This window comes from Oncorhynchus keta, chromosome 5 (genome assembly GCF_023373465.1).
Source record: "Oncorhynchus keta strain PuntledgeMale-10-30-2019 chromosome 5, Oket_V2, whole genome shotgun sequence".
NCBI classification, from domain to species: domain Eukaryota; kingdom Metazoa; phylum Chordata; class Actinopteri; order Salmoniformes; family Salmonidae; genus Oncorhynchus; species Oncorhynchus keta.
In genome coordinates this window covers 38,127,666-38,155,461 of record NC_068425.1, presented here as the reverse complement: position 1 = coordinate 38,155,461, position 27,796 = coordinate 38,127,666, and the positions used below count along the sequence as shown (strand labels likewise).

Here is a 27,796-nt window from a genome sequence, read left to right as displayed (position 1 = left end):
ACCACGCCCACTCAGGGCCCTACTGCTACTGTTGGGATAAAGTAGGCTCCGCCCCCTAGGTAAACTAGTCCAAGGTAACAGGACAGGTAAGACCTCACAGACAGGAAGTCAGATCAACACTCACCACAGACCAGGCAGCAGAGCACACACACATTTGGGACACTTCTGGAGACACGGTCGCAGAACCACTGGCCGATGCTCCCACACTCTGGAACGGGCGTCCTCACAAACAGAGCAGGTAAGACTGCTTTCTCACTACCTAACCACCACGGGTTTAACCGCTCAAGAGAAACGGCAGTTGGTGAACGCCATCATGACCAGCCGTTATTTATTTTCTGCATATCCAGCTGAATGGTACCTTGTTACCGGTCTGTGGTTCAGTGTGTGTGGGGGGGAGGGGGGTTTACATGTGAAGCGGAGTCTACAGGTGTATTTTAGGGCGAGGTGAGGCACCTGTTAGGCCACCTGTTACCTGTGTGTTGTAATAACCTACTGCCTGCATGGTACTGACGGACAGACACACAAACACACCTGACCCCGACCTCAACCTTATGTCTGAGACAGAGGATCACAGCACATGGAACTGATCGCAACATGTTGTTGGTTAGATTAACCAGGTGTTTACTAAGAACACCTGGTAAGATACGGAGGAGAGGGTTTGAGTTGGGAAAACAATAAGAAAACAGACTTGTTTCTGTGAGGGTCTTTGTGTCTGGTAGATGGAGTGGTGGCTCTGTTTCTGTGAGGGTCTTTGTGTCTGGTAGATGGAGTGGTGGCTCTGTTTCTGTGAGGGTCTTTGTGTCTGGTAGACAGAGTGGTGGCTCTGTTTCTGTGAGGGTCTTTGTGTCTGGTAGACAGAGTGGTGGCTCTGTTTCTGTGAGGGTCTTTGTGTCTGGTAGACAGAGTGTTGGCTCTGTTTCTGTGAGGGTCTTTGTGTCTGGTAGACAGAGTGGTGGCTCTGTTTCTGTGTGGGTCTTTGTGTCTGGTAGATGGAGTGGTGGCTCTGTTTCTGTGAGGGTCTTTGTGTCTGGTAGACGGAGTGGTGGCTCTGTTTCTGTGAGGGTCTTTGTGTCTGGTAGACAGAGTGGTGGCTCTGTTTCTGTGAGGGTCTTTGTGTCTGGTAGACAGAGTGGTGGCTCTGTTTCTGTGAGGGTCTTTGTGTCTGGTAGACGGAGTGGTGGCTCTGTTTCTGTGAGGGTCTTTGTGTCTGGTAGACGGAGTGGTGGCTCTGTTTCTGTGAGGGTCTTTGTGTCTGGTAGACGGAGTGGTGGCTCTGTTCCTGTGAGGGTCTTTGTGTCTGGTAGACAGAGTGGTGGCTCTGTTTCTGTGAGGGTCTTTGTGTCTGGTAGACAGAGTGTTGGCTCTGTTCCTGTGAGGGTCTTTGTGTCTGGTAGACAGAGTGTTGGCTCTGTTCCTGTGAGGGTCTTTGTGTCTGGTAGACAGAGTGTTGGCTCTGTTCCTGTGAGGGTCTTTGTGTCTGGTAGACAGAGTGTTGGCTCTGTTCCTGTGAGGGTCTTTGTGTCTGGTAGACAGAGTGGTGGCTCTGTTCCTGTGAGGGTCTTTGTGTCTGGTAGACAGAGTGTTGGCTCTGTTCCTGTGAGGGTCTTTGTGTCTGGTAGACAGAGTGTTGTCTCTGTTCCTGTGAGGGTCTTTGTGTCTGGTAGACAGAGTGTTGGCTCTGTTCCTGTGAGGGTCTCTGTGTCTGGTAGACAGAGTGTTGTCTCTGTTCCTGTGAGGGTCTTTGTGTCTGGTAGACGGAGTGGTGGCTCCGTTCCAGGTAATGATAGCAAGATATTACAACCAACAAGGTTTTGCAACCGATTTCTCTTCTTGAGAAGGGAGTGGCGTTCCGTTCTGCACCACACCTCAGCAGGAACCTGAGAGACGACTTCTTGCGACAGCGTGTGACGGAACGGTTCACTCTCTTTAGGCGGAGCCCTGAACCGTGTGTGTGTGTGTGTGTATCCTAACCTGAAGATAGGGCCTAAGGTGACAGCTCTTTCTGAAAGGAGAACATCTGATTTGTTATAACCTCGTTAAACTGACACGGTTCTCATTTGAATACCAGTTCCTATTTAGATGTGTATGAACATTTGCCGTTGCTGTGTCAGTTTACTACGCGCACGCACACGCACACACACACACACACACACACACACACACACACACACACACACACACACACTTTTTCCCTGTAAGTAAGTCCCTGACTCCTGAGTAACAGTCTCTCCGGGAAGCCCATGCTGTCAGAAGGCCAGTCACACTCTCTCTACAAGGTTGATGTGGTGTGATGAGCTCATCAGATAAGGAGATGTGTCTGAGCCTAGCTGACTAGCCCGCTGTAGTAGTGCCGTGCCCGTGTGCCCAGAGCCACGTATCACTGCATCCCGCTGCAGCACAGGTGTAGTCATGGGAAACAGGTGCCTTTCGGTTCCCACGCCTTCAGGCAGGCAGTTTAGTGAGGAAGAGAGAGAGAGAAGCGTGCCGCTACATGCCCTCCAGGTCTACTAGGCAGGGTGAGGTCTACCTACTGATCTCCTGCTCTGCCTGGATGATACCTACTGATCTCCTGCTCTGCCTACCTGCCTGGATGATACCTACTGATCTCCTGCTCTGCCTACCTGCCTGGATGATACCTACTGATCTCCTGCTCTGCTTACCTGACTACATGATGCCTAGTCTGACTCTCCTGCCTACATGATGCCTAGTCTAGCCTGCCTGCCTACATGATGCCTAGTCTAGCGACTCGCCTGCCTACATGATGCCTAGTCTAGCGACTCGCCTGCCTACATGATGCCTAGTCTAGCGACTCGCCTGCCTACATGATGCCTAGTCTAGCGACTCTCCTGCCTACATGATGCCTAGTCTAGCGACTCGCCTGCCTACATGACGCCTAGTCTAGCGACTCGCCTGCCTACATGACGCCTAGTCTAGCGACTCGCCTGCCTACATGACGCCTAGTCTAGCGACTCTCCTGCCTACATGATGCCTAGTCTAGCGACTCGCCTGCCTACATGATGCCTAGTCTAGCGACTCGCCTGCCTACATGACGCCTAGTCTAGCGACTCGCCTGCCTACATGATGCCTAGTCTAGCGACTCGCCTGCCTACATGATGCCTAGTCTAGCGACTCGCCTGCCTACATGATGCCTAGTCTAGCGACTCGCCTGCCTACATGATGCCTAGTCTAGCGACTCGCCTGCCTACATGATGCCTAGTCTAGCGACTCTCCTGCCTACATGATGCCTAGTCTAGCGACTCGCCTGCCTACATGATGCCTAGTCTAGCGACTCGCCTGCCTACATGATGCCTAGTCTAGCGACTCGCCTGCCTACATGATGCCTAGTCTAGCGACTCTCCTGCCTACATGATGCCTAGTCTAGCGACTCGCCTGCCTACATGATGCCTAGTCTAGCGACTCGCCTGCCTACATGATGCCTAGTCTAGCGACTCGCCTGCCTACATGATGCCTAGTCTAGCGACTCTCCTGCCTACATGATGCCTAGTCTAGCGACTCTCCTGCCTACATGATGCCTAGTCTAGCGACTCTCCTGCCTACCTAGACAGATACAGGATAGATAGATATACAGGAGAGAGAGACACACAACCATCCATACCTACTATAGGACATGAGTCTAGGCGTGATGGAGTCTACCTATGTAGAGACATAACCAGCCACCCATGACAGTGATGGTCTATGTAGAGACATAACCAGCCACCCATGACAGTGATGGTCTATGTAGAGACATAACCAGCCACCCATGACAGTGATGGTCTATGTAGAGACATAACCAGCCACCCATGACAGTGATGGTCTATGTAGAGACATAACCAGCCACCCATGACAGTGATGGTCTATGTAGAGACATAACCAGCCACCCATGACAGTGATGGTCTATGTAGAGACATAACCAGCCACCCATGACAGTGATGGTCTATGTAGAGACACAACCAGCTACTCATGACAGTGATGGTCTATGTAGAGACATAACCAGCCACCCATGACAGTGATGGTCTATGTAGAGACATAACCAGCCACCCATGACAGTGATGGTCTATGTAGAGACATAACCAGCCACCCATGACAGTGATGGTCTATGTAGAGACATAACCAGCCACCCATGACAGTGATGGTCTATGTAGAGACACAACCAGCTACTCATGACAGACCATCACTATGTAGAGAGACATAACCAGCCACCCATGACAGTGATGGTCTATGTAGAGAGACATAACCAGCCACCCATGACAGTGATGGTCTATGTAGAGACATAACCAGCCACCCATGACAGTGATGGTCTATGTAGAGACATAACCAGCCACCCATGACAGTGATGGTCTATGTAGAGACATAACCAGCCACCCATGACAGTGATGGTCTATGTAGAGACATAACCAGCCACCCATGACAGTGATGGTCTATGTAGAGACATAACCAGCCACCCATGACAGTGATGGTCTATGTAGAGACACAACCAGCTACTCATGACAGACCATCACTATGTAGAGAGACATAACCAGCCACCCATGACAGTGATGGTCTATGTAGAGAGACATAACCAGCCACCCATGACAGTGATGGTCTATACAAAAATAACATGCAGGTGGTTTACATACTGTGAAAGCTGGACAGTTGTTCCTTGTTCCAAACATACAGAGCAACTGTTAGTGGAATAGGTTATCCTGAGGGCCTCTACTCACACACACACACACACACACACACACACACACACACACACACACACACACACACACACACACACACACACACACACACACACGGCACCAGTTTGACTCAGTTAACACTCCTCATTTACATACTAGGACACTTGGCTTGATCCATGTGTGTATGTATACGTGTGGACTGGACTATATGCCCTGAGGGTGCAGTGTCCTTAGGGAGGGGACTTCTTTCTTTGGCCTGAGCAGATAAAGACAGACAGAGAGGAGAGGTCAGTGTAAACTAGTCTAACTACTCTCCTCCTCTAGCTGAACCAGTTGAACTGGACTAGTAGCCATGTTAATCCTACTCAGTAAACGCAGGGAAAGAATGTGCTGTTAACACAAAACCTCCAACAAAATGGTCCTAAAACACCCATCTACCCTGACATTTCCCTGAAGATCATTAATGAAAAGGTCCTAAAACACTCATCTACCCTGACAGTTCCTTAAAGATCATTAATGAAAAGGTCCTAAAACACCCATCTACCCTGACATTTCCTTAAAGATCATTAATGAAAAGGTCCTAAAACACCCATCTACCCTGACATTTCCTTAAAGATCATTAATGAAAAGGTCCTAAAACACCCATCTACCCTGACATTTCCTTAAAGATCATTAACGAAAAGGTCCTAAAACACTCATCTACCCTGACATTTCCTTAAAGATCATTAATGAAAAGGTCCTAAAACACCCATCTACCCTGACATTTCCTTAAAGATCATTAACGAAAAGGTCCTAAAACACCCATCTACCCTGACATTTCCTTAAAGATCATTAATGAAAAGGTCCTAAAACACCCATCTACCCTGACATTTCCTTAAAGATCATTAACGAAAAGGTCCTAAAAAACCCATCTACCCTGACATTTCCCTAAAGATCATTAACGAAAAGGTCCTAAAACACCCATCTACCCTGACATTTCCCTAAAGATCATTAACGAAAAGGTCCTAAAACACTCATCTACCCTGACATTTCTTTAAAGATCATTAATGAAAAGGTCCTAAAACACCCATCTACCCTGACATTTCCTTAAAGATCATTAACGAAAAGGTCCTAAAACACCCATCTACCCTGACATTTCCTTAAAGATCATTAATGAAAAGGTCCTAAAACACCCATCTACCCTGACATTTCCTTAAAGATCATTAATGAAAAGGTCCTAAAACACCCATCTACCCTGACATTTCCTTAAAGATCATTAACGAAAAGGTCCTAAAACACCCATCTACCCTGACAGTTCCTTAAAGATCATTAACGAAAAGGTCCTAAAACACCCATCTACCCTGACAGTTCCTTAAAGATCATTAATGAAAAGGTCCTAAAACACCCATCTACCCTGACATTTCCTTAAAGATCGTTAACGAAAAGGTCCTAAAACACTCATCTACCCTGACATTTCCTTAAAGATCATTAATGAAAAGGTCCTAAAACACCCATCTACCCTGACATTTCCTTAAAGATCATTAACGAAAAGGTCCTAAAACACCCATCTACCCTGACATTTCCTTAAAGATCATTAATGAAAAGGTCCTAAAACACCCATCTACCCTGACATTTCCTTAAAGATCATTAATGAAAAGGTCCTAAAACACCCATCTACCCTGACATTTCCTTAAAGATCATTAATGAAAAGGTCCTAAAACACCCATCTACCCTGACATTTCCTTAAAGATCATTAATGAAAAGGTCCTAAAACACCCATCTACCCTGACAGTTCCTTAAAGATCATTAACGAAAAGGTCCTAAAACACCCATCTACCCTGACATTTCCTTAAAGATCATTAATGAAAAGGTCCTAAAACACCCATCTACCCTGACATTTCCTTAAAGATCATTAATCCTCCCCATGAAAAGGTCCTAAAACACTCATCTACCCTGACATTTCCTTAAAGATCATTAATGAAAAGGTCCTAAAACACCCATCTACCCTGACAGTTCCTTAAAGATCATTAATGAAAAGGTCCTAAAACACCCATCTACCCTGACATTTCCTTAAAGATCATTAATGAAAAGGTCCTAAAACACCCATCTACCCTGACATTTCCTTAAAGATCATTAATGAAAAGGTCCTAAAACACCCATCTACCCTGACATTTCCTTAAAGATCATTAATGAAAAGGTCCTAAAACACTCATCTACCCTGACAGTTCCTTAAAGATCATTAATGAAAAGGTCCTAAAACACCCATCTACCCTGACATTTCCTTAAAGATCATTAATGAAAAGGTCCTAAAACACCCATCTACCCTGACATTTCCTTAAAGATCATTAATGAAAAGGTCCTAAAACACCCATCTACCCTGACAGTTCCTTAAAGATCATTAACGAAAAGGTCCTAAAACACCCATCTACCCTGACAGTTCCTTAAAGATCATTAATGAAAAGGTCCTAAAACACCCATCTACCCTGACAGTTCCTTAAAGATCATTAATGAAAAGGTCCTAAAACACCCATCTACCCTGACAGTTCCTTAAAGATCATTAACGAAAAGGTCCTAAAACACCCATCTACCCTGACAGTTCCTTAAAGATCATTAACGAAAAGGTCCTAAAACACCCATCTACCCTGACAGTTCCTTAAAGATCATTAATGAAAAGGTCCTAAAACACCCATCTACCCTGACAGTTCCTTAAAGATCATTAACGAAAAGGTCCTAAAACACCCATCTACCCTGACAGTTCCTTAAAGATCATTAATGAAAAGGTCCTAAAACACCCATCTACCCTGACAGTTCCTTAAAGATCATTAATGATGTAAAGAAACGAAGTGTTAAAACACATGTCATTGTACAAAATGTGAAGAAATGCTTATAAAAATGTACGTCAATGTGCAGCGCAACTAATCCATCAGTCTGTTACCTCTTCCTCTTGTCTTTGCAGTGAAAACTGCACACACACACACACCAGATCCAAAATGCTCAGCGTTCAGGAGCGCAAGCCCAAGAGGCCTCACTACATCCCACGGCCCCCAGGCAAGCCCTACAAGTACCAGTGTTTCCAGTGCCCGTTCACCTGCAACGAGAAGTCTCACCTGTTCAACCACATGAAGTACAACCTCTGTAAGAATTCTATATCACTGGTGTCTCAGAAAGGAGGCCACGCAGGGAGGCAGACCAAGACCCCTGGCCCTGACAACCACAAACTGGCATCTTTAACCCTGAATGACAAATCAGGGCCACTTCCTGTGGAGCGGCTCATGACCCCTGAGGGTCACAGAGGAGGAGTGGAGAACAGGAGAGAAGAGAAGGAGGAGGAGAGGGAGGAGAGAGAGGAGGAGAGGGAGGAGAGAGAGGAGGAGAAGGAGGAGAGAGAGGAGGAGAAGGAGGAGAGAGAGGAGGCATGTGGGAGTCCAGTCAGGAAAGACATTCAGATCACATCAGACACAAAGGAACTCAAAGAGGCCAAGGCTGTGCCACGCCAGTCAGCCTTCTCCCAAGTCACACCCAATCGGGAGAACCCAGAGGTCGCGCTAAAGTCATCCCACAACCAATCAGGGGAGCCGTCTCTGACTCCACCCATGCCATCATTCCATAACCCCACCTTCGCCTGGGGCCCAATGGCAGCAGCCTCCATGCCGCTGAAGCCCCTCCCACCTCACATAATACCTGAGTACCCTCCCTACCTGTTTCCTGATCGCCACCCGGCCCTCCACCCCCTCTACCAGCCCTACTTCATCCCAGGGACGCATCACCTTTCTGGGCCAAACTCACAGATCTACCGGCCTAGCTTCCTGGAGACCCCACAAAGACCTGTGATACCCATGAACCCGGACCACTCCCACCCATCTCTCATCCCTCCATACCCCTACAGATACGGTCTCCCCCTGCCCTATGGCCTGTACCGACCCGCGGACCACCACCACCCACACCCCATCCCTCTCCCAGGCTCCAGGTACTTTCCTCTGGATGTGTACGACCCAAGACCAGGCCCCGGCCTGGGACCTAGGGACTATGACTTTTACCTCCACCCCAGGCTCCATGGTGAACCCCACAGCAGACCCACGGAGGAAGGGACCAGCCAGGTGGAGCAGAGCAGAGACAAGCCCACCAGACTGAGCCCCATGGAGGGGTGTTCTGCCTTGGGCTCCCCTGACAGACCCAGCCCTCCACACCCCTTCACCCAGAGAGACACTACGGAGGGTTCCAGATGTACAGTCCTGGGGGAACTACAGCCTGTCAACCAATCAGGAGGACCAGAGCCAGCCTCTCAGCCAATCAGAGTAGAGCCGAGCAAAGAGGACGCACCACAGAGCTTGATGACGCACATGGAAAGAGGGTAAGTGATGATACAACAACATGCACTCTCCTCACACAGCTCTTTACCAGCCAGACAGCTGCAGCTCTAACTAGTCTATACAGAGGTATCAATGTCTAATCTAACTAGTCTATACAGATGTATCAGTGGATATCTAATCTAACTAGTCTATACAGATGTATCAGTGGATGTCTAATCTTATGCATATCATTTGTCTTTCTTCCTCATTCAGGTCGGAAGCCAACCACGCAGAGCACTCCACCTCTGACGAAAGCAACGACTCCTCAGCTGACCGAGATGGTGAAGATGATGATGAAGATACTGAGAAAGATTTGATGCCCCTGAACCTCTCCAAAAAGGACCAGGAGTCAGACGTCTTCACCAGCAGGGGGAGCTGTCCTGAAACAAGGCACCCGGAGGAGGACCTGCCACTGAACCTGAGCCTTAGGGCCACACCAGGCAGTCCAGATCACTGCTCCAAAATGGCCACCTCAGGGAGGGAGTTTGTTAGGGTCCAACCAGGCAACCCAGACCACTGCTCCAAAATGGCCACCTTAATCGCAGTGGATCTCAGTCAACAGGGCTCCAGCCCAGCTCCCACCCAAACAGACAAGGAGCCCAGTGACCAACAGAGACAGACTGCAGCCCTGGCTCTATGCCAGCTGGCTAGCTCCTCCTCTTCCTCCAGCCTCAGCTCTATGGCAACAGACAGCCCGTCAGTACGCCCAACAGGCTGCCCCTGTCTCCCAACAACCACAGCCCTCGCCAGAGAGGTGAAACACACAACCACAGGCCTCGCCAGAGAGGTGAAACACACAACCACAGGCCTCGCCAGAGAGGTCAAACACACAACCACAGGCCTCCCCAGAGAGGTGAAACACACAACCACAGGCCTCCCCAGAGAGGTGAAACACACAACCACAGGCCTCGCCAGAGAGGTGAAACACACAACCACAGGCCTCGCCAGAGAGGTGAAACACACAACCACAGGCCTCCCCAGAGAGGTGAAACACACAACCACAGGCCTCGCCAGAGAGGTGAAACACACAACCACAGGCCTCGCCAGAGAGGTGAAACACACAACCACAGCCCTCGCCAGAGAGGTGAAACACACAACCACAGGCCTCGCCAGAGAGGTGAAACACACAACCACAGGCCTCGCCAGAGAGGTGAAACACACAACCACAGCCCCCGCCAGAGAGGTGAAACACACAACCACAGGCCTCGCCAGAGAGGTCAAACAGGAACACACAACCGAGGGCCAGACGGACCAGTCTAGTACCCCAGTTAGGGGGGTGAAGAGAGCTGCCAGGGGAGAGAGCCAGCTCCCAGCCAGGAAAAACACCAGGCTTACAGCCCCTCACAAACAGAGACAGACTAAGAGGCTGGTGAAGGAGACAGGAGGAGGGAGAGCACTGAGGAGGAGACCTCTCTGCTGCTGAACACCAAGTGACAGTTGAACCAATACCCATCCAACAGACAACAGGAAGTCCACAGTGGCTCAAAACCCTCACGGCCTCTAGTCTAGGACCAGGATGTAAAGGAGTAAAGTGGAGCTGTACAGTTGAACCTCCATGGACACGCCCCTGTCTGTCTATAGGACGATCAAATGTTTACCAAGCACTAAAAGCAAGACTGGTGCTTTAAAACCAACATGTGATGGTGTCTCCGGTAGGCTACAGGGAAAACCTCTTTTCAGAAAACCCTCCTCACCTGCACTCACTTGACCCAAATAGCCTTTCATGTAAAATGTTAACCCTTCACATCTGATCACAGAACGCTGTATAGAACCAGGGTGGAACTATTTAAGTGACTATAATATGTTGTATACTACATGGTACTGCATGGTGGTGAAAAGTTGTATATATTTAATACGGTTCTAAAAAGCAATACCAAAATAAAATCTGTCCATGTTTATCACAAGGGGTTGTTGTTCTGTATGGCTGTTGTGACTGAGGGTTTATGGGAAGGGAAGGGGGGGGTTGTTCTGTATGGCTGTTGTGACTGAGGGTTTATGGGAAGGGAAGGGGGGTTGTTCTGTATGGCTGTTGTGACTGAGGGTTTATGGGAAGGGAAGGGGGGTTGTTCTGTATGGCTGTTGTGACTGAGGGTTTATGGGAAGGGAAGGGGGTTGTTGTTTTGTATGGCTGTTGTGACTGTGAGGGTTTATGGGAAGGGAAGGGGTTGTTGTTTTGTATGGCTGTTGTGACTGTGAGGGTTTATGGGAAGGGAAGGGGGTTGTTGTTCTGTATGGCTGTTGTGACTGAGGGTTTATGGGAAGGGAAGGGGGGTTGTTGTGACTGTGAGGGTTTATGGGAAGGGGGGGTTGTTGTTCTGTATGGCTGTTGTGACTGTGAGGGTTTATGGGAAGGGAAGGGGGGTTGTTGTTCTGTATGGCTGTTGTGACTGAGGGTTTATGGGAAGGGAAGGGGGTTGTTGTTCTGTATGGCTGTTGTGACTGAGGGTTTATGGGAAGGGAAGGGGGTTGTTGTTCTGTATGGCTGTTGTGACTGTGAGGGTTTATGGGAAGGGAAGGGGGTTGTTGTTCTGTATGGCTGTTGTGACTGAGGGTTTATGGGAAGGGAAGGGGGTTGTTGTTTTGTATGGCTGTTGTGACTGTGGGTTTATGGGAAGGGAAGGGGGTTGTTGTTCTGTATGGCTGTTGTGACTGAGGGTTTATGGGAAGGGAAGGGGGGTTGTTGTTCTGTATGGCTGTTGTGACTGTGAGGGTTTATGGGAAGGGAAGGGGGGTTGTTGTTCTGTATGGCTGTTGTGACTGTGAGGGTTTATGGGAAGGGAAGGGGGTTGTTGTTCTGTATGGCTGTTGTGACTGAGGGTTTATGGGAAGGGAAGGGGGGTTGTTGTTCTGTATGGCTGTTGTGACTGAGGGTTTATGGGAAGGGAAGGGGGGTTGTTGTTCTGTATGGCTGTTGTGACTGAGGGTTTATGGGAAGGGAAGGGGGGGTTGTTGTTCTGTATGGCTGTTGTGACTGAGGGTTTATGGGAAGGGAAGGGGGGGTTGTTGTTCTGTATGGCTGTTGTGACTGTGAGGGTTTATGGGAAGGAAGGGGGTTGTTGTTGTTCTGTTTATGGCTGTATGTGACTGAGGGTTTATGGGAAGGGAAGGGGGGGTTGTTGTTCTGTATGGCTGTTGTGACTGAGGGTTTATGGGAAGGGAAGGGGGGGTTGTTGTTCTGTATGGCTGTTGTGACTGAGGGTTTATGGGAAGGGAAGGTTGTTGTTCTGTATGGCTGTTGTGACTGAGGGTTTATGGGAAGGGAAGGGGGGTTGTTGTTCTGTATGGCTGTTGTGACTGTGAGGGTTTATGGGAAGGGAAGGGGGGTTGTTGTTCTGTATGGCTGTTGTGACTGAGGGTTTATGGGAAGGGAAGGGGGTTGTTGTTGTTCTGTATGGGAAGGGAAGGGGGTTGTTGTTCTGTTGTGACTGAGGGTTTATGGGAAGGGAAGGGGGTTGTTGTTCTGTATGGCTGTTGTGACTGAGGGTTTATGGGAAGGAAGGGGGGTTGTTGTTGTTCTGTATGGCTGTTGTGACTGAGGTTTATGGGAAGGGAAGGGGGTTGTTGTTCTGTATGGCTGTTGTGACTGTGAGGGTTTATGGGAAGGGAAGGGGGGGTTGTTGTTCTGTATGGCTGTTGTGACTGAGGGTTTATGGGAAGGGGGGTTGTTGTTCTGTATGGCTGTTGTGACTGTGAGGGTTTATGGGAAGGGAAGGGGGGTTGTTGTGACTGAGGGTTTATGGGAAGGGAAGGGGGTTGTTGTTCTGTATGGCTGTTGTGACTGTGAGGGTTTATGGGAAGGGAAGGGGGGTTGTTGTTCTGTATGGCTGTTGTGACTGAGGGTTTATGGGAAGGGAAGGGGGGGTTGTTGTTCTGTATGGCTGTTGTGACTGAGGGTTTATGGGAAGGGAAGGGGGGTTGTTGTTCTGTATGGCTGTTGTGACTGAGGGTTCTGTATGGCTTTATGGGAAGGAAGGGGGTTGTTGTTCTGTATGGCTGTTGTGACTGAGGGTTTATGGGAAGGGAAGGGGGTTGTTGTTCTGTATGGCTGTTGTGACTGTGAGGGTTTATGGGAAGGGAAGGGGGGTTGTTGTTCTGTATGGCTGTTGTGACTGTGAGGGTTTATGGGAAGGGAAGGGGGTTGTTGTTCTGTATGGCTGTTGTGACTGAGGGTTTATGGGAAGGGAAGGGGGTTGTTGTTCTGTATGGCTGTTGTGACTGAGGGTTTATGGGAAGGGTTTATGGGAAGGGGGGGAAGGGGTTGTTGTTCTGTATGGCTGTTGTGACTGAGGGTTTATGGGAAGGGAAGGGGGTTGTTGTTCTGTATGGCTGTTGTGACTGAGGGTTTATGGGAAGGGAAGGGGGGTTGTTGTTCTGTATGGCTGTTGTGACTGAGGGTTTATGGGAAGGGAATGGGGGGTTGTTGTTCTGTATGGCTGTTGTGACTGAGGGTTTATGGGAAGGGAAGGGGGGGTTGTTGTTCTGTATGGCTGTTGTGACTGTGAGGGTTTATGGGAAGGGGGGTTGTTGTTCTGTATGGCTGTTGTGACTGAGGGTTTATGGGAAGGGAATGGGGGGTTGCTTTGCAGGTACAGATGACATGTTGTGTTGTAGTTCAAATACAAGAAGCTCCCGCACGCCGCTCTAGCTAGCTGTGTGTGCAGGGTTTTGTTACGTACCGTCTGGGAGACGAGAGGGCACCAGCAGGCCTCTTCTCCCCAGCTCTGCCAGGGCCAAGCAGCCTCCATGCCACGCGTTGTCTGTCTCCTGGAAACTAGAACAAGAACACACACACCAAGGATGACATTTCACATCCGCAAAACTGACCTGAGCTCCGCAAAAACTACCTTAAAAACAGTCATGAACAGTTAAAAATCATGTTTTCATCAAATTGAATGATGTTTGGATGAAACCAGGTCAAAGTGTGACGACCAAAGTATGAAAAATGACTGTTGCTTCTACATTGATAAAGTGACTGGTCCCCCCCATGTCAAACCTTTGGATTCAAGAGGGGGGGGGGGGGTATTAAGACGGTAGGGGGACATCATCCCAACTCTCATTATAATACACCAACGGGAACATGATATTTATTCTCTTACCTAATCGTTATAAGTTACACCTCGTAACCAATATGGGAGGAGGTGTGTTTGCAGAGGGGCGTGACTTATATAACGAGACAGCTACTCTGCTGGTGCCAAAATGTAACTGTAGGATGTCAGCAAATAGAATTAGAAGGGTCATTCAGAACTCCAACGCAGTTGTCATGTCAACACATCCGTCAGTGTGGCTGTGAACCGCATCACAAGAGACTTGCCAAACGGGAGATGTATCATATTTATTTGTGACATCACCAGCTAGGATTCCATCAATTGGCAAAAGATTTTCATGTGAATATTCTAGAATCTGCATGAAGAAAATGTGCTTTTTCCCACCAGTAGTATTTTCCCCACCAGTAGTATTTTTCCCACCAGTAGTATTTTCCCCACCAGTAGTATTTTTCCCACCAGTAGTATTTTCCCCACCAGTAGTATTTTCCCCACCAGTAGTATTTTTCCCACCAGTAGTATTTTTCCCACCAGTAGTATTTCCCCACCAGTAGTATTTTCCCCACCAGTAGTATTTTCCCCACCAGTAGTATTTTCCCCACCAGTAGTATTTTTCCCACCAGTAGTATTTTCCCCACCAGTAGTATTTTCCCCACCAGTAGTATTTTCCCACCAGTAGTATTTTCCCTGATACCAGTAGTATTTGTCCCCTGACCAGTAGTATTTCCCTTCACCAGTGTATTTCCCACCACCTCGTAGTATTTTCCCAGGTAGTATTTCCCACCAGTAGTATTTGGATAAAAGTAGTATTTTCCCCCACAGTTGTATTTCCCAAGTAGTATTTCCCACCAGTATGTTACCTGTGGTAGTGGGAGGACCACAATAACCTGCATTTCCCCACCAGTAGTATTTTCCCACCAGTAGTATTTCCCACCAGTAGTATTTCCCATGCCAGGACCACAATCAGTATTTCCCACCAGTACCTGTTTTCCCACCAAAAACCTGCATCCTGTTGCTGATAAAAATCAGTGTGTGATGACATAGTGCACTCAAAATGGACTTTTACGCTGAAGTTCTCATGAACCGAATAAAAATGGGAAATACCTGAGTGGTAGTGGGAGGACCACAATAACCTGCATGTTACCTGAGTGGTAGTGGGAGGACCACAATAACCTGCATGTTACCTGGTGGTGGGAGGACCACAATTTCCATGGTTTCTTCACCTCTACTGATAGTTGTGTCTGGACACCTGACCTCGAGACAACAGCTGACACACACCGTGCAGGTAGGCTGGTCTACACTAAAGTATTATGGATAAAAGCGAGAATATTTTACATTTGACAAATGGCAGTCAAGCATCGATCATCACGTCACCAGAATAAGACGGTCGATGTTTATTGGTAAAGGAGCATCAAGCTCATCACTGTGCACTTTCACCTCCCCTGTAAAGTTCATCATCACTACTTTAATAACCTGCATGTTACCTGAGTGGTGGTGGGAGGACCACAATAACCTGCATGTTACCTGAGTGGTAGTGGGAGGACCACAATAACCTGCATGTTACCTGAGTGGTAGTGGGAGGACCACAATAACCTGCATGTTACCTGAGTGGTCGTGGGAGGACCACAATAACCTGCATGTTACCTGAGTGGTCGTGGGAGGACCACAATAACCTGTTACCTGATGTTACCCTGAGTGGTAGTGGGAGGACCACAATAACCTGCATGAGGACCACAATAACCTGCATGTTACCTGAGTGGTAGTGGGAGGACCACAATAACCTGCATGTTACCTGAGTGGTAGTGGGAGGACCACAATAACCTGCATGTTACCTGAGTGGTAGTGGGAGGACCACAATAACCTGCATGTTACCTGAGTGGTAGTGGGAGGACCACAATAACCTGCATGTTACCTGAGTGGTAGTGGGAGGACCACAATAACCTGCATGTTACCTGAGTGGTAGTGGGAGGACCACAATAACCTGCATGTTACCTGAGTGGTAGTGGGAGGACCACAATAACCTGCATGTTACCTGAGTGGTAGTGGGAGGACCACAATAACCTGCATGTTACCTGAGTGGTAGTGGGAGGACCACAATAACCTGCATGTTACCTGAGTGGTAGTGGGAGGACCACAATAACCTGCATGTTACCTGAGTGGTAGTGGGAGGACCACAATAACCTGCATGTTACCTGAGTGGTGGTGGGAGGACCACAATAACCTGCATGTTACCTGAGTGGTAGTGGGAGGACCACAATAACCTGCATGTTACCTGAGTGGTAGTGGGAGGACCACAATAACCTGCATGTTACCTGAGTGGTAGTGGGAGGACCACAATAACCTGCATGTTACCTGAGTGGTAGTGGGAGGACCACAATAACCTGCATGTTACCTGAGTGGTAGTGGGAGGACCACAATAACCTGCATGTTACCTGAGTGGTAGTGGGAGGACCACAATAACCTGCATGTTACCTGAGTGGTAGTGGGAGGACCACAATAACCTGCATGTTACCTGAGTGGTAGTGGGAGGACCACAATAACCTGCATGTTACCTGAGTGGTAGTGGGAGGACCACAATAACCTGCATGTTACCTGAGTGGTCGTGGGAGGACCACAATAACCTGCATGTTACCTGAGTGGTAGTGGGAGGACCACAATAACCTGCATGTTACCTGAGTGGTAGTGGGAGGACCACAATAACCTGCATGTTACCTGAGTGGTCGTGGGAGGACCACAATAACCTGCATGTTACCTGAGTGGTAGTGGGAGGACCACAATAACCTGCATGTTACCTGAGTGGTAGTGGGAGGACCACAATAACCTGCATGTTACCTACCTAATTATATTAATATTTGCGCCAAAAAATGTGTCTCCACCGCAGTTTCCCGCATAATTAAATTTCACCGACAGAAAAAGATCCCACCATGTCTAACGAACAAATGAACTGTCGGTATTTCTAAAATCACAGCGTGATTTATTTTTTTATTTTTTTTTAAATGTTTAATATTGCTTTGTGTTTCACTAAATTAGCTTGAGATGATTTTACAGCAACACTGCATCCAAGTTTCATAACTTTTCAAAGACCTGTCAGTCAAGGCCAGCTCATGAATATAAGCTCCCCGCCCACTCAGCCTGTCTTTTTAAACTTCCTGGTAGTTAGCCATGAGAGGAAAAGAGATTCAAAATTCTATCCTGCCCCAAAAAAAAACATTATGGGTCGTATTTTAATCACTCAAAGGGTTATTTTACACGGGAATCAGAATTACTGTTTGGGAGATTTAATAAACTCAGCAAAAAAAGAAACGTCCCCTTTTTCAGGACCCTGTCTTTCAAAGATATTTGGATTTTTACGAATTAATTTCAGAGATCTTCATTGTAAAGGGTTTAAACACTGTTTCCCATGCTTGTTCAATGAACCATAAACAATGAATGAACATGCACCTGTGGAACGATCGTTAAGACACTAACAGTTTACAGACGGTAGGCAGTTAAGGTTACAGTTATGAAAACTTAGGACACTAAAGAGGCCTTTCTACTGACTCTGAAAAACACCAAATGAAAGATGCCCAGGGTCCCTGATCATCTGCGTGAACATGCCTTAGGCATGCTGCAAGGAGGCATGAGGACTGCAGATGTGGCCAGGGAAAGAAATTGCAATGTCCGTACTATGAGACGCCTAAGACAGCGCTACAGGGAGACAGGACGGACAGCTGATCGTCCTCGCAGTGGCAGACCACGTGTAACACCTGCACAGGATCGGTACATCCGAACATCACACCTGCCGGACAGGTACAGGATGGCAACAACAACTGCCCGAGTTAGATCGGGAACACACAATCCCTCCATCAGTGCTCAGACTGTCCGCTATAGGCTGAGAGAGGCTGGACTGAGGGCTTGTAGGCCCGTTGTAAGGCAGGTCCTCACCAGACAGGACTGGCAACAACGTTGCCTATGGGCACAAACCCACCGTCGCTGGACCAGGCAGGACTGGCAAAATGTGCTCTTCACTGACGAGTCGCAGTTTTGTCTCACCAGGAGGAATGGTCGGATTCGCGTTTATCGTCAAAGGAATGAGCGTTACACTGAGGCCTGTACTCTGGAGCGGGATTCATTTGGAGGTGGAGGGTCCGTCATGGTCTGGGGCGGTGTGTCACAGCATCATCAGACTGAGCTTGTTGTCATTGCAGACAATGTCAACGCTGTGCGTGACAGGGAAGACATCCTCCTCCCTCATGTTGTACCCTTCCTGCAGGCTCATCCTGACATGACCCTCCAGCATGACAGTGCCACCGGCCATACTGCTCGTTCTGTGCGTGATTTCCTGCAAGACAGGAATGTCAGTGTTCTACCATGGCCAATGAAGAGCCCGGATCTCAATCCCATTGAGCACGTCTGGGACCTGTTGGATCGGAGGGTGAGGGCTAAGGCCCCCCAGAAATGTCAGGGAACTTGCAGGTGCCTTGGTGGAAGAGTGGGGTAACATCTCACAGCAAGAACTGGCAAATCTGGTGCAGTCCATGAGGAGGAGATGTACTGCAGTACTTAATGCAGCTGGTGGCCACACCAGATACGATGACTGTTACTTTTGATTTTGACCCCCCCCTTCGTTCAGGGGACACATTATTCCATTTCTGTTAGTCACATGTCTGTGGAACTTGTTCAGTTTATGTCTCAGTTGTTGAATCTTGTTATGTTCATACAAATATTTACACGTTAAGTTAAGTTTGCTGAAATTGAACGCAGTTGACAGTGAGAGGAGGTTTCTTTTTTTGCTGAGTTCACCTTAACATATATGTGTATATTGTCTGATAAGATGATCCCCCAGTGGCACAGACAAATAGCACAACATCAACACGACAAAGCTGCAAATGAACCAGTTGTTACCTGAAGCAGTCCAACACAGATCCAACCACCTCGTCAGCCAGCTCCCTGGGGAGTCGCCCTGTCACCCTCCCAATACTGAAACGAGGGAAGACATGTTGGATCCTCTGAGCAATTCATCTGGACTTCATCAACATGAGGGCGTGCTCCTCCCTATAGGCAGTTTGGGGGTCTGTTCAGGTGACACATTTATTCTGTACTACATCAACATGACAGATATAACTCAGGGCTCCTCCCTATAGGCAGTTTGGGGGTCTGTTCAGGTGACACATTTATTCTGTACTACATCAACATGACAGATATAACTCAGGGCTCCTCCCTATAGGCAGTTTGGGGTTTTGTCTGTTCAGGTGACACATTTATTCTGTACTACATCAACATGACAGATATAACTCAGGGCTCCTCCCTATAGGCAGTTTGGGGGTCTGTTCAGGTGACACATTTATTCTGTACTACATCAACATGACAGATATAACTCAGGGCTCCTCCCTATAGGCATCACTCTGCCTTCTGAAAGACAGACGCTTAGTGTTTATCATTGTTCATTCAATGTGACAACTTACCCCTTAGCAGCAGACCAGCGCACGATGGTCTCCTTGTCTTTCAGCCCACCCAACAGTTGCTCTGTGAAATAACAGACAGAGAGAGAGTCACTACCTGAATAGCTGTGACTGAACACCATAACAGAGAGAGAGAGTCACTACCTGAATAGCTGTGACTGAACACCATAACAGAGAGAGAGAGAGTCACTACCTGAATAGCTGTGACTGAACACCATAACAGAGAGAGAGAGAGAGTCACTACCTGAATAGCTGTGACTGAACACCATAACAGACAGAGAGAGAGTCACTACCTGAATAGCTGTGACTGAACACCATAACAGAGAGAGAGAGAGAGAGTCACTACCTGAATAGCTGTGACTGAACACCATAACAGACAGAGAGAGAGAGAGTCACTACCTGAATAGCTGTGACTGAACACCATAACAGAGAGAGAGAGAGTCACTACCTGAATAGCTGTGACTGAACACCATAACAGACAGAGAGAGAGTCACTACCTGAATAGCTGTGACTGAACACCATAACAGAGAGAGAGAGAGAGTCACTACCTGAATAGCTGGGACTGAACACCATAACAGACAGAGAGAGAGTCCCTGAATAGCTGTGACTGAACACCATAACAGACAGAGAGAGAGTCACTACCTGAATAGCTGTGACTGAACACCATAACAGACAGAGAGAGAGTCACTACCTGAATAGCTGTGACTGAACACCATAACAGACAGAGAGAGAGAGAGAGAGAGAGACTCACTACCTGAATAGCTGGGACTGAACACCATAACAGACAGAGAGAGAGTCCCTGAATAGCTGTGACTGAACACCATAACAGACAGAGAGAGAGTCACTACCTGAATAGCTGGGACTGAACACCATAACAGACAGAGAGAGAGTCCCTGAATAGCTGTGACTGAACACCATAACAGACAGAGAGAGAGTCACTACCTGAATAGCTGTGACTGAACACCATAACAGACCTGATGTGGGTCAAATTCAGTAACAAAGTGTTTTGTAACAGAACATGTAAATCTGTGTTGTGTTGTTATTGGTCAAGTAGTTCAGGACGTTGCACACCTTACTGAACACAAGATACAGGCCTTAAAACCAATGAGACAGTGAGAAGGATGCTGAATTCAGACATATCAAGAGAGAGAACGACAGAGAGAGCTGAGAGAACCAAAGAGAGAGAGAGCTGAGAGAACCAAAGAGAGAGCTTAGAGAACCAGAGAGAGAGAGATCTGAGAGAACCAGAGAGAGAGAGCTGAGAGAACCAGAGAGAGAGAGAGCTGAGAGAACCAGAGAGAGAGAGAGCTGAGAGAACCAGAGAGAGAGAGCTGAGAGAACCAGAGAGAGAGAGCTGAGAGAACCAGAGAGAGAGAGAGCTAAGAGAACCAGAGAGAGAACCAGAGAGAGAGAGAGCTAAGAGAACCAGAGAGAGAGAGAGCTGAGAGAACCAGAGAGAGAGAGAGAGCTGAGAGAACCAGAGAGAGAGAGAGAGCTGAGAGAACCAGAGAGAGAGAGAGCTGAGAGAACCAGAGAGAGAGAGATCTGAGAGAACCAGAGAGAGAGAGATCTGAGAGAACCAGAGAGAGAGATCTGAGAGAACCAGAGAGAGAGATCTGAGAGAACCAGAGAGAGATCTGAGAGAACCAGAGAGAGAGATCTGAGAGAACCAGAGAGAGAGATCTGAGAGAACCAGAGAGAGATCTGAGAGAACCAGAGAGAGAACCAGAGATCTGAGAGAACCAGAGAGAGAGAGCTGAGAGAACCAGAGAGAGAGATCTGAGAGAACCAGAGAGAGAGATCTGAGAGAACCAGAGAGAGATCTGAGAGAACCAGAGAGAGACCAGAGAGAACCAGAGAGAGAGATCTGAGAGAACCAGAGAGAGAGATCTGAGAGAACCAGAGAGAGAGAGAGCTGAGAGAACCAGAGAGAGAGAGAGCTGAGAGAACCAAAGAGAGAGCTTAGAGAACCAGAGAGAGAGAGATCTGAGAGAACCAGAGAGAGAGAGCTGAGAGAACCAGAGAGAGAGAGAGCTGAGAGAACCAGAGAGAGAGAGAGCTGAGAGAACCAGAGAGAGAGAGCTGAGAGAACCAGAGAGAGAGAGAGCTGAGAGAACCAGAGAGAGAGAGCTGAGAGAACCAGAGAGAGAGAGCTGAGAGAACCAGAGAGAGAGAGATCTGAGAGAGAGAGAGAGAGATCTGAGAGAACCAGAGAGAGAACCAGAGAGAGATCTGAGAGAACCAGAGAGAGAGAGCTGAGAGAACCAGAGAGAGAGACAGAGAGAGAGAAAGAGATCTGAGAGAACCAGAGAGAGAGCTTGAGAGAAGGTCTGAGAGAACCAGAGAGAACAGAGAGAGTGTGAGAGAGAGAGAGAGAGAGAGAGAGAAGAACCAGAGAGAGATCTGAGAGAACCAGAGAGAGAGAGCTGAGAGAACCAGAGAGAGAGAGAAAGAATGAGAGAGAAGGAGAGAGTGAGTAACGCTGACTGACCGATGACGTTCTCCACCTCCTCTGGGATATCATAGTCCTCCTCCTGGCTCTGGGTCTCCATGTCTGGACTAACAGCCTTGACTGTGGAGCCAGACTGAGACAGAGACAGGTTGGCTGCCAGGGAGCGACTCCCTCTCTGGTACCTGAATGACAAGCAAACAAACAAGGTCTCAACACAGTGAGACCAGCTTTCCCTTAACAAACGCTCAACGGCATGCGAAGGCTCCCAAATTAACATCTAGGGAGTGGGTCTCCTCCACTGGTTGAGGAAGGTGAGACGGCCTCTGTAACAGCTTGACCCCTACCTCAGTGTGTGTGTGTGTGTGTGTCTCACCTCCACTTGGCCAGTCGGGGCTTGAGGAAGGTCAGACCCAGTCTCTGTACCAGCTTGACCCCTACCTCAGTGTGTGTGTGTGTGTGTGTATGTCTCACCTCCACTTGGCCAGTCGGGGCTTGAGGAAGGTCAGACCCAGTCTCTGTACCAGCTTGACCCCCAGCTTCCTCAGCATAGCCTGGCTGCTCTCTGCCACGTGACACTGGTCCAGACACTGCAGCACCACCGGAGCTGAGGAACACACACACCGACACGGGTCAGAGATGCAGTCTGAGGGCTGCCCATCTACTCGGGGCGAGACAGTCACCGACGCGGGTCAGAGATGCAGTGTGAGGGCTGCCCATCTACTCGGGGCGTGGCCGTCACCGACACGGGTCAGAGATACAGTGTGAGGGCTGCCCATCTACTCGGGGCGTGACCGTCACCGACGCGGGTCAGAGATACAGTCTGAGGGCTGCCCATCTACTCGGGGCGTGACCGTCACCGACGCGGGTCAGAGATGCAGTGTGAGGGCTGCCCATCTACTCGGGGCGTGACCGTCACCGACGCGGGTCAGAGATGCAGTCTGAGGGCTGCCCATCTACTCGGGGCGTGACCGTCACCGACGCGGGTCAGAGATGCAGTGTGAGGGCTGCCCATCTACTCGGGGCGTGACCGTCACCGACGCGGGTCAGAGATGCAGTGTGAGGGCTGCCCATCTACTCGGGGCGTGACAGTCACCGACGCGGGTCAGAGATGCAGTGTGAGGACTGCCCATCTACTCAGGGCGTGACCGTCACCGACGTGGGTCAGAGATACAGTCTGAGGGCTGCCCATCATCATCAGAAGATCACCGACATTTTCCCGACGCGGGTCAGAGATGCAGTGTGAGGGCTGCCCATCTACTCAGGGCAGGTAGGTCACCGACGTATCAGAATGGATGAGGACTGCCCATCACAATGGATCACCGACGGAGGATGCAGTCTGAGGGCAATCTACTTATCACAATGGATGCAGGAGGTAGTGACAACTACTTATCACAATGGATGCAGGAGGTAAGACAACTACTTATCACAATGGATGCAGGAGGTAAGACAACTACTTATCACAATGGATCAGAGAAGACAGTACTTATCACAGTGGATAGGAGGTAAGACAACTACTTATCACAGTGGATAAAGGAGGTAAGACAACTACTTATCACAATGGATGCAGGAGGTAAGACAACTACTTATCACAATGGGAGGTAGACAACTACTTATCACAATGGATAAAGGAGGTAAGACAACTACTTATCACAATGGATGCAGGAGGTAGGACAACTACTTATCACAATGGATGCAGGAGGTAGGACAACTACTTATCACAATGGATAAAGGAGGTAAGACAACTACTTATCACAATGGATGAAGAAGATAAGACAACTACTTATCACAATGGATGCAGGAGGTAAGACAACTACTTATCACAGTGGATAAAGGAGGTAAGACAACTACTTATCACAATGGATGCAGGAGGTAAGACAACTACTTATCACAGTGGATAAAGGAGGTAAGACAACTACTTATCACAATGGATGCAGGAGGTAAGACAACTACTTATCACAATGGATGAAGGAGGTAAGACAACTACTTATCACAATGGATGAAGGAGGTAAGACAACTACTTATCACAATGGATGCAGGAGGTAAGACAACTACTTATCACAATGGATGCAGGAGGTAAGACAACTACTTATCACAAAGGATGAAGGAGGTAAGACAACTACTTATCACAATGGATGCAGGAGGTAAGACAACTACTTATCACAATGGATGCAGGAGGTAAGACAACTACTTATCACAATGGATGCAGGAGGTAAGACAACTACTTATCACAATGGATGAAGGAGGTAAGACAACTACTTATCACAATGGATGCAGGAGGTAAGACAACTACTTATCACAATGGATGCAGGAGGTAAGACAACTACTTATCACAATGGATGAAGGAGGTAAGACAACTACTTATCACAATGGATGAAGGAGGTAAGACAACTACTTATCACAATGGATGAAGGAGGTAAGACAACTACTTATCACAATGGATGAAGGAGGTAAGACAACTACTTATCACAATGGATGCAGGAGGTAAAACAACTACTTATCACAATGGATGCAGGAGGTAAGACAACTACTTATCACAGTGGATAAAGGAGGTAAGACAACTACTTATCACAATGGATGCAGGAGGTAGGACAACTACTTATCACAATGGATGCAGGAGGTAGGACAACTACTTATCACAATGGATAAAGGAGGTAAGACAACTACTTATCACAATGGATGAAGAAGATAAGACAACTACTTATCACAATGGATGCAGGAGGTAAGACAACTACTTATCACAATGGATAAAGGAGGTAAGACAACTACTTATCACAATGGATGAAGAAGATAAGACAACTACTTATCACAATGGATGCAGGAGGTAAGACAACTACTTATCACAGTGGATAAAGGAGGTAAGACAACTACTTATCACAATGGATGCAGGAGGTAAGACAACTACTTATCACAATGGATGCAGGAGGTAAGACAACTACTTATCACAATGGATGCAGGAGGTAAGACAACTACTTATCACAAAGGATGAAAGAGGTAAGACAACTACTTATCACAATGGATGAAGGAGATAAGACAACTACTTATCACAATGGATGCAGGAGGTAAGACAACTACTTATCACAATGGATAAAGGAGGTAAGACAACTACTTATCACAATGGATAAAGGAGATAAGACAACTACTTATCACAATGGATAAAGGAGGTAAGACAACTACTTATCACAATGGATGAAGGAGGTAAGACAACTACTTATCACAATGGATAAAGGAGGTAAGACAACTACTTATCACAATGGATGAAGGAGGTAAGACAACTACTTATCACAATGGATGCACCACTAACCTCAGGAGGTAAGACAACTACTTATCACAATGGATGAAGGAGGTAAGACAACTACTTATCACAATGGATGAAGGAGGTAAGACAACTACTTATCACAAAGGATGAAAGAGGTAAGACAACTACTTATCACAATGGATGAAGGAGATAAGACAACTACTTATCACAATGGATGCAGGAGGTAAGACAACTACTTATCACAATGGATAAAGGAGGTAAGACAACTACTTATCACAATGGATAAAGGAGATAAGACAACTACTTATCACAATGGATAAAGGAGGTAAGACAACTACTTATCACAATGGATGAAGGAGGTAAGACAACTACTTATCACAATGGATAAAGGAGGTAAGACAACTACTTATCACAGTGGATAAAGTCAATTTGCTGATTAAAAAGCAACTATTGAAGGACATTCTTACCGTACTGGAGAAAGTCATCTCTCTTGCCATGCTTGAATAGCTGTGCCTAGAAGACAGACGGGAGGCAGGATAGAGAGGAGAGACAGGAGAGACATAAGAGAGGTGAGACAGGAGAGAGACGGGAGAGAGGTGAGACATAAGAGACACAGTAGAGAGGAGAGAGAGGAGAGAGAGAGAGGAGAGAGACACAGTAGAGAGACAGGAGAGAGAGGAGAGAGACACAGTAGAGAGACAGGAGAGAGACAGAGAGACACAGTAGAGAGACAGGAGAGAGACACAGTAGAGAGACAGGAGAGAGACACAGTAGAGAGACAGGAGAGAGACACAGTAGAGAGACAGGAGAGAGACACAGTAGAGAGGAGAGAGAGATAGGAGAGAGAGAGCAACAACATCAATATCGTGGATGAGATCGAAATAATACATTTTCATTTTAAATTGTGAAATTCCAACACCTGTTTTGTTCATAATGTTGTGGCTCCTCCCCTTTTGAGAGTGAGATCACCACTAACCTCAACCTTCTGGATGTAGTCTAGGATTAAATCACCACTAACCTCAACCTTCTGGATGTAGTCTGGGATTAAATCACCACTAACCTCAACCTTCTGGATGTAGTCTAGGATTAAATCACCACTAACCTCAACCTTCTGGATGTAGTCTAGGATTAAATCACCACTAACCTCAACCTTCTGGATGTAGTCTGGGATTAAATCACCACTAACCTCAACCTTCTGGATTAAATCACCACTAACCTCAACCTTCTGGATGTAGTCTTAAATCACCACTAACCTCAACCTTCTGGATTAAATTAAATCACCACTAACCTCAACCTTCTGGATGTAGTAATACAGGATTAAATCACCACTAACCTCAACCTTCTGGATGTAGTCTAGGATTAAATCACCACTAACCTCAACCTTCTGGATGTAGTCTAACCTCAACCTTCTGGTAGTCTATTAAATCACCACTAACCTCAACCTTCTGGATGTAGTCTAGGGATTAAATCACCACTAACCTCAACCTTCTGGATGTAGTCTGGGATTAAATCACCACTAACCTCAACCTTCTGGATGTAGTCTAGGATTAAATCACCACTAACCTCAACCTTCTGGATGTAGTCTAGGATTAAATCACCACTAACCTCAACCTTCTGTATGTAGTCTAGGATTAAATCACCACTAACCTCAACCTTCTGTATGTAGTCTAGGATTAAATCACCACTAACCTCAACCTTCTGGATGTAGTCTAGGATTAAATCACCACTAACCTCAACCTTCTGGATGTAGTCTGGGATTAAATCACCACTAACCTCAACCTTCTGGATGTAGTCTAGGATTAAATCACCACTAACCTCAACCTTCTGTATGTAGTCTGGGATTAAATCACCACTAACCTCAACCTTCTGGATGTCATTACATGTTGCAGTGAGGACTGCCGTTTGATAAAGGTTAACTTTAACTACTCTTCTAAAGCCATTTCTCTGTCTCTTTTCTCACTCCCCATTCTGTCAGTCTCTTTTCTCACTCCCCATTCTGTCAGTCTCTTTTCTCACTCCCCATTCTGTCAGTCTCTTTTCTCACTCCCCATTCTGTCAGTCTCTTTTCTCACTCCCCATTCTGTCAGTCTCTTTTCTCACTCCCCATTCTGTCAGTCTCTTTTCTCACTCCCCATTCTGTCAGTCTCTTTTCTCACTCCCCATTCTGTCAGTCTCTTTTCTCACTCCCCATTCTGTCAGTCTCTTTTCTCACTCCCCATTAAAGGTTAATTTTAACTACTCTTCTAAACCATTTCTCAGCGGCTCTTATAAAGTTTTTGCTGCATTGGCCAAATTCCAAACGCAACTGTGCAAAACAACGATCTTACTAGAGCCCGTTGAAGCCCCTCGGGGCCGTCAGAACACACAGAGCCAGTTTTAAACGCTCTGAGCGCCACATAGAGAGAGAGAGAGAGAGACAAGCCGGTTTCCCCTCCCAGTCATATTACAGAGCACAGAGAGAAGGAGAGACTGTTCGGAAACACGTAACGCCAGTTTCAACACCAATAATATTCCTTTGATACACTGCTGGCTTGAGGGTTGCATTAAATTAGCTACTTAGACTGACACAACAGTTGACCTGAAAATAAATCTACTAAAATCCACTGTTATATC

The 27,796-nt window shown here is 47.4% G+C and overlaps 2 protein-coding genes and 2 long non-coding RNA genes across 58 annotated transcripts in view; 2 read left to right on the top strand and 2 right to left on the bottom strand.

The window, feature by feature from the left end:
- Positions 1-27,796, bottom strand: part of tbcd (tubulin folding cofactor D) — a 227,884-nt gene that overhangs the window by 186,939 nt on the left and 13,149 nt on the right. Inside the window, 6 exon segments of the mRNA XM_052520050.1 lie at positions 13,669-13,763; positions 18,919-18,993; positions 19,479-19,539; positions 21,967-22,109; positions 22,399-22,531; positions 25,651-25,696. Coding sequence (XP_052376010.1) covers positions 13,669-13,763; positions 18,919-18,993; positions 19,479-19,539; positions 21,967-22,109; positions 22,399-22,531; positions 25,651-25,696 — 553 coding nt within the window.
- Positions 5,221-6,310, top strand: LOC127930309 (uncharacterized). Of its 4 annotated transcripts, none has more exons than XR_008137853.1 (4): positions 5,221-5,347; positions 5,401-5,559; positions 5,878-5,930; positions 6,143-6,310. It is a non-coding gene; the product is annotated as an uncharacterized LOC127930309 (long non-coding RNA). The 4 variants fall into 4 exon arrangements; XR_008137854.1 differs by having other exon boundaries at positions 6,090-6,310; XR_008137852.1 differs by having other exon boundaries at positions 5,878-5,983.
- Positions 7,420-10,884, top strand: znf750 (zinc finger protein 750). 50 transcript variants are annotated; one of them, XM_052519899.1, is made up of 6 exons: positions 7,420-8,994; positions 9,206-9,779; positions 9,846-9,878; positions 9,945-9,977; positions 10,044-10,076; positions 10,143-10,884. In XM_052519899.1, the coding sequence occupies exons 1-6, from the start codon at positions 7,634-7,636 to the stop codon at positions 10,413-10,415; spliced, it is 2,307 nt and encodes a 768-aa protein (XP_052375859.1). In that variant the 5' UTR covers positions 7,420-7,633; the 3' UTR covers positions 10,416-10,884. The 50 variants fall into 50 exon arrangements, with proteins under 50 accessions (XP_052375859.1, XP_052375860.1, XP_052375856.1 ...); XM_052519900.1 differs by lacking the exon at positions 9,945-9,977; XM_052519896.1 differs by lacking the exon at positions 9,945-9,977 and having other exon boundaries at positions 10,044-10,109.
- On the bottom strand, positions 15,150-17,381 carry LOC127930312 (uncharacterized). 3 transcript variants are annotated; one of them, XR_008137864.1, is made up of 5 exons: positions 16,787-17,381; positions 16,667-16,746; positions 16,267-16,626; positions 15,787-16,226; positions 15,150-15,218 (listed from the first exon to the last, which is right to left on the bottom strand). It is a non-coding gene; the product is annotated as an uncharacterized LOC127930312 (long non-coding RNA). The 3 variants fall into 3 exon arrangements; XR_008137863.1 differs by lacking the exon at positions 15,150-15,218 and adding an exon at positions 15,530-15,638; XR_008137865.1 differs by lacking the exons at positions 15,150-15,218; positions 16,667-16,746 and adding an exon at positions 15,530-15,638.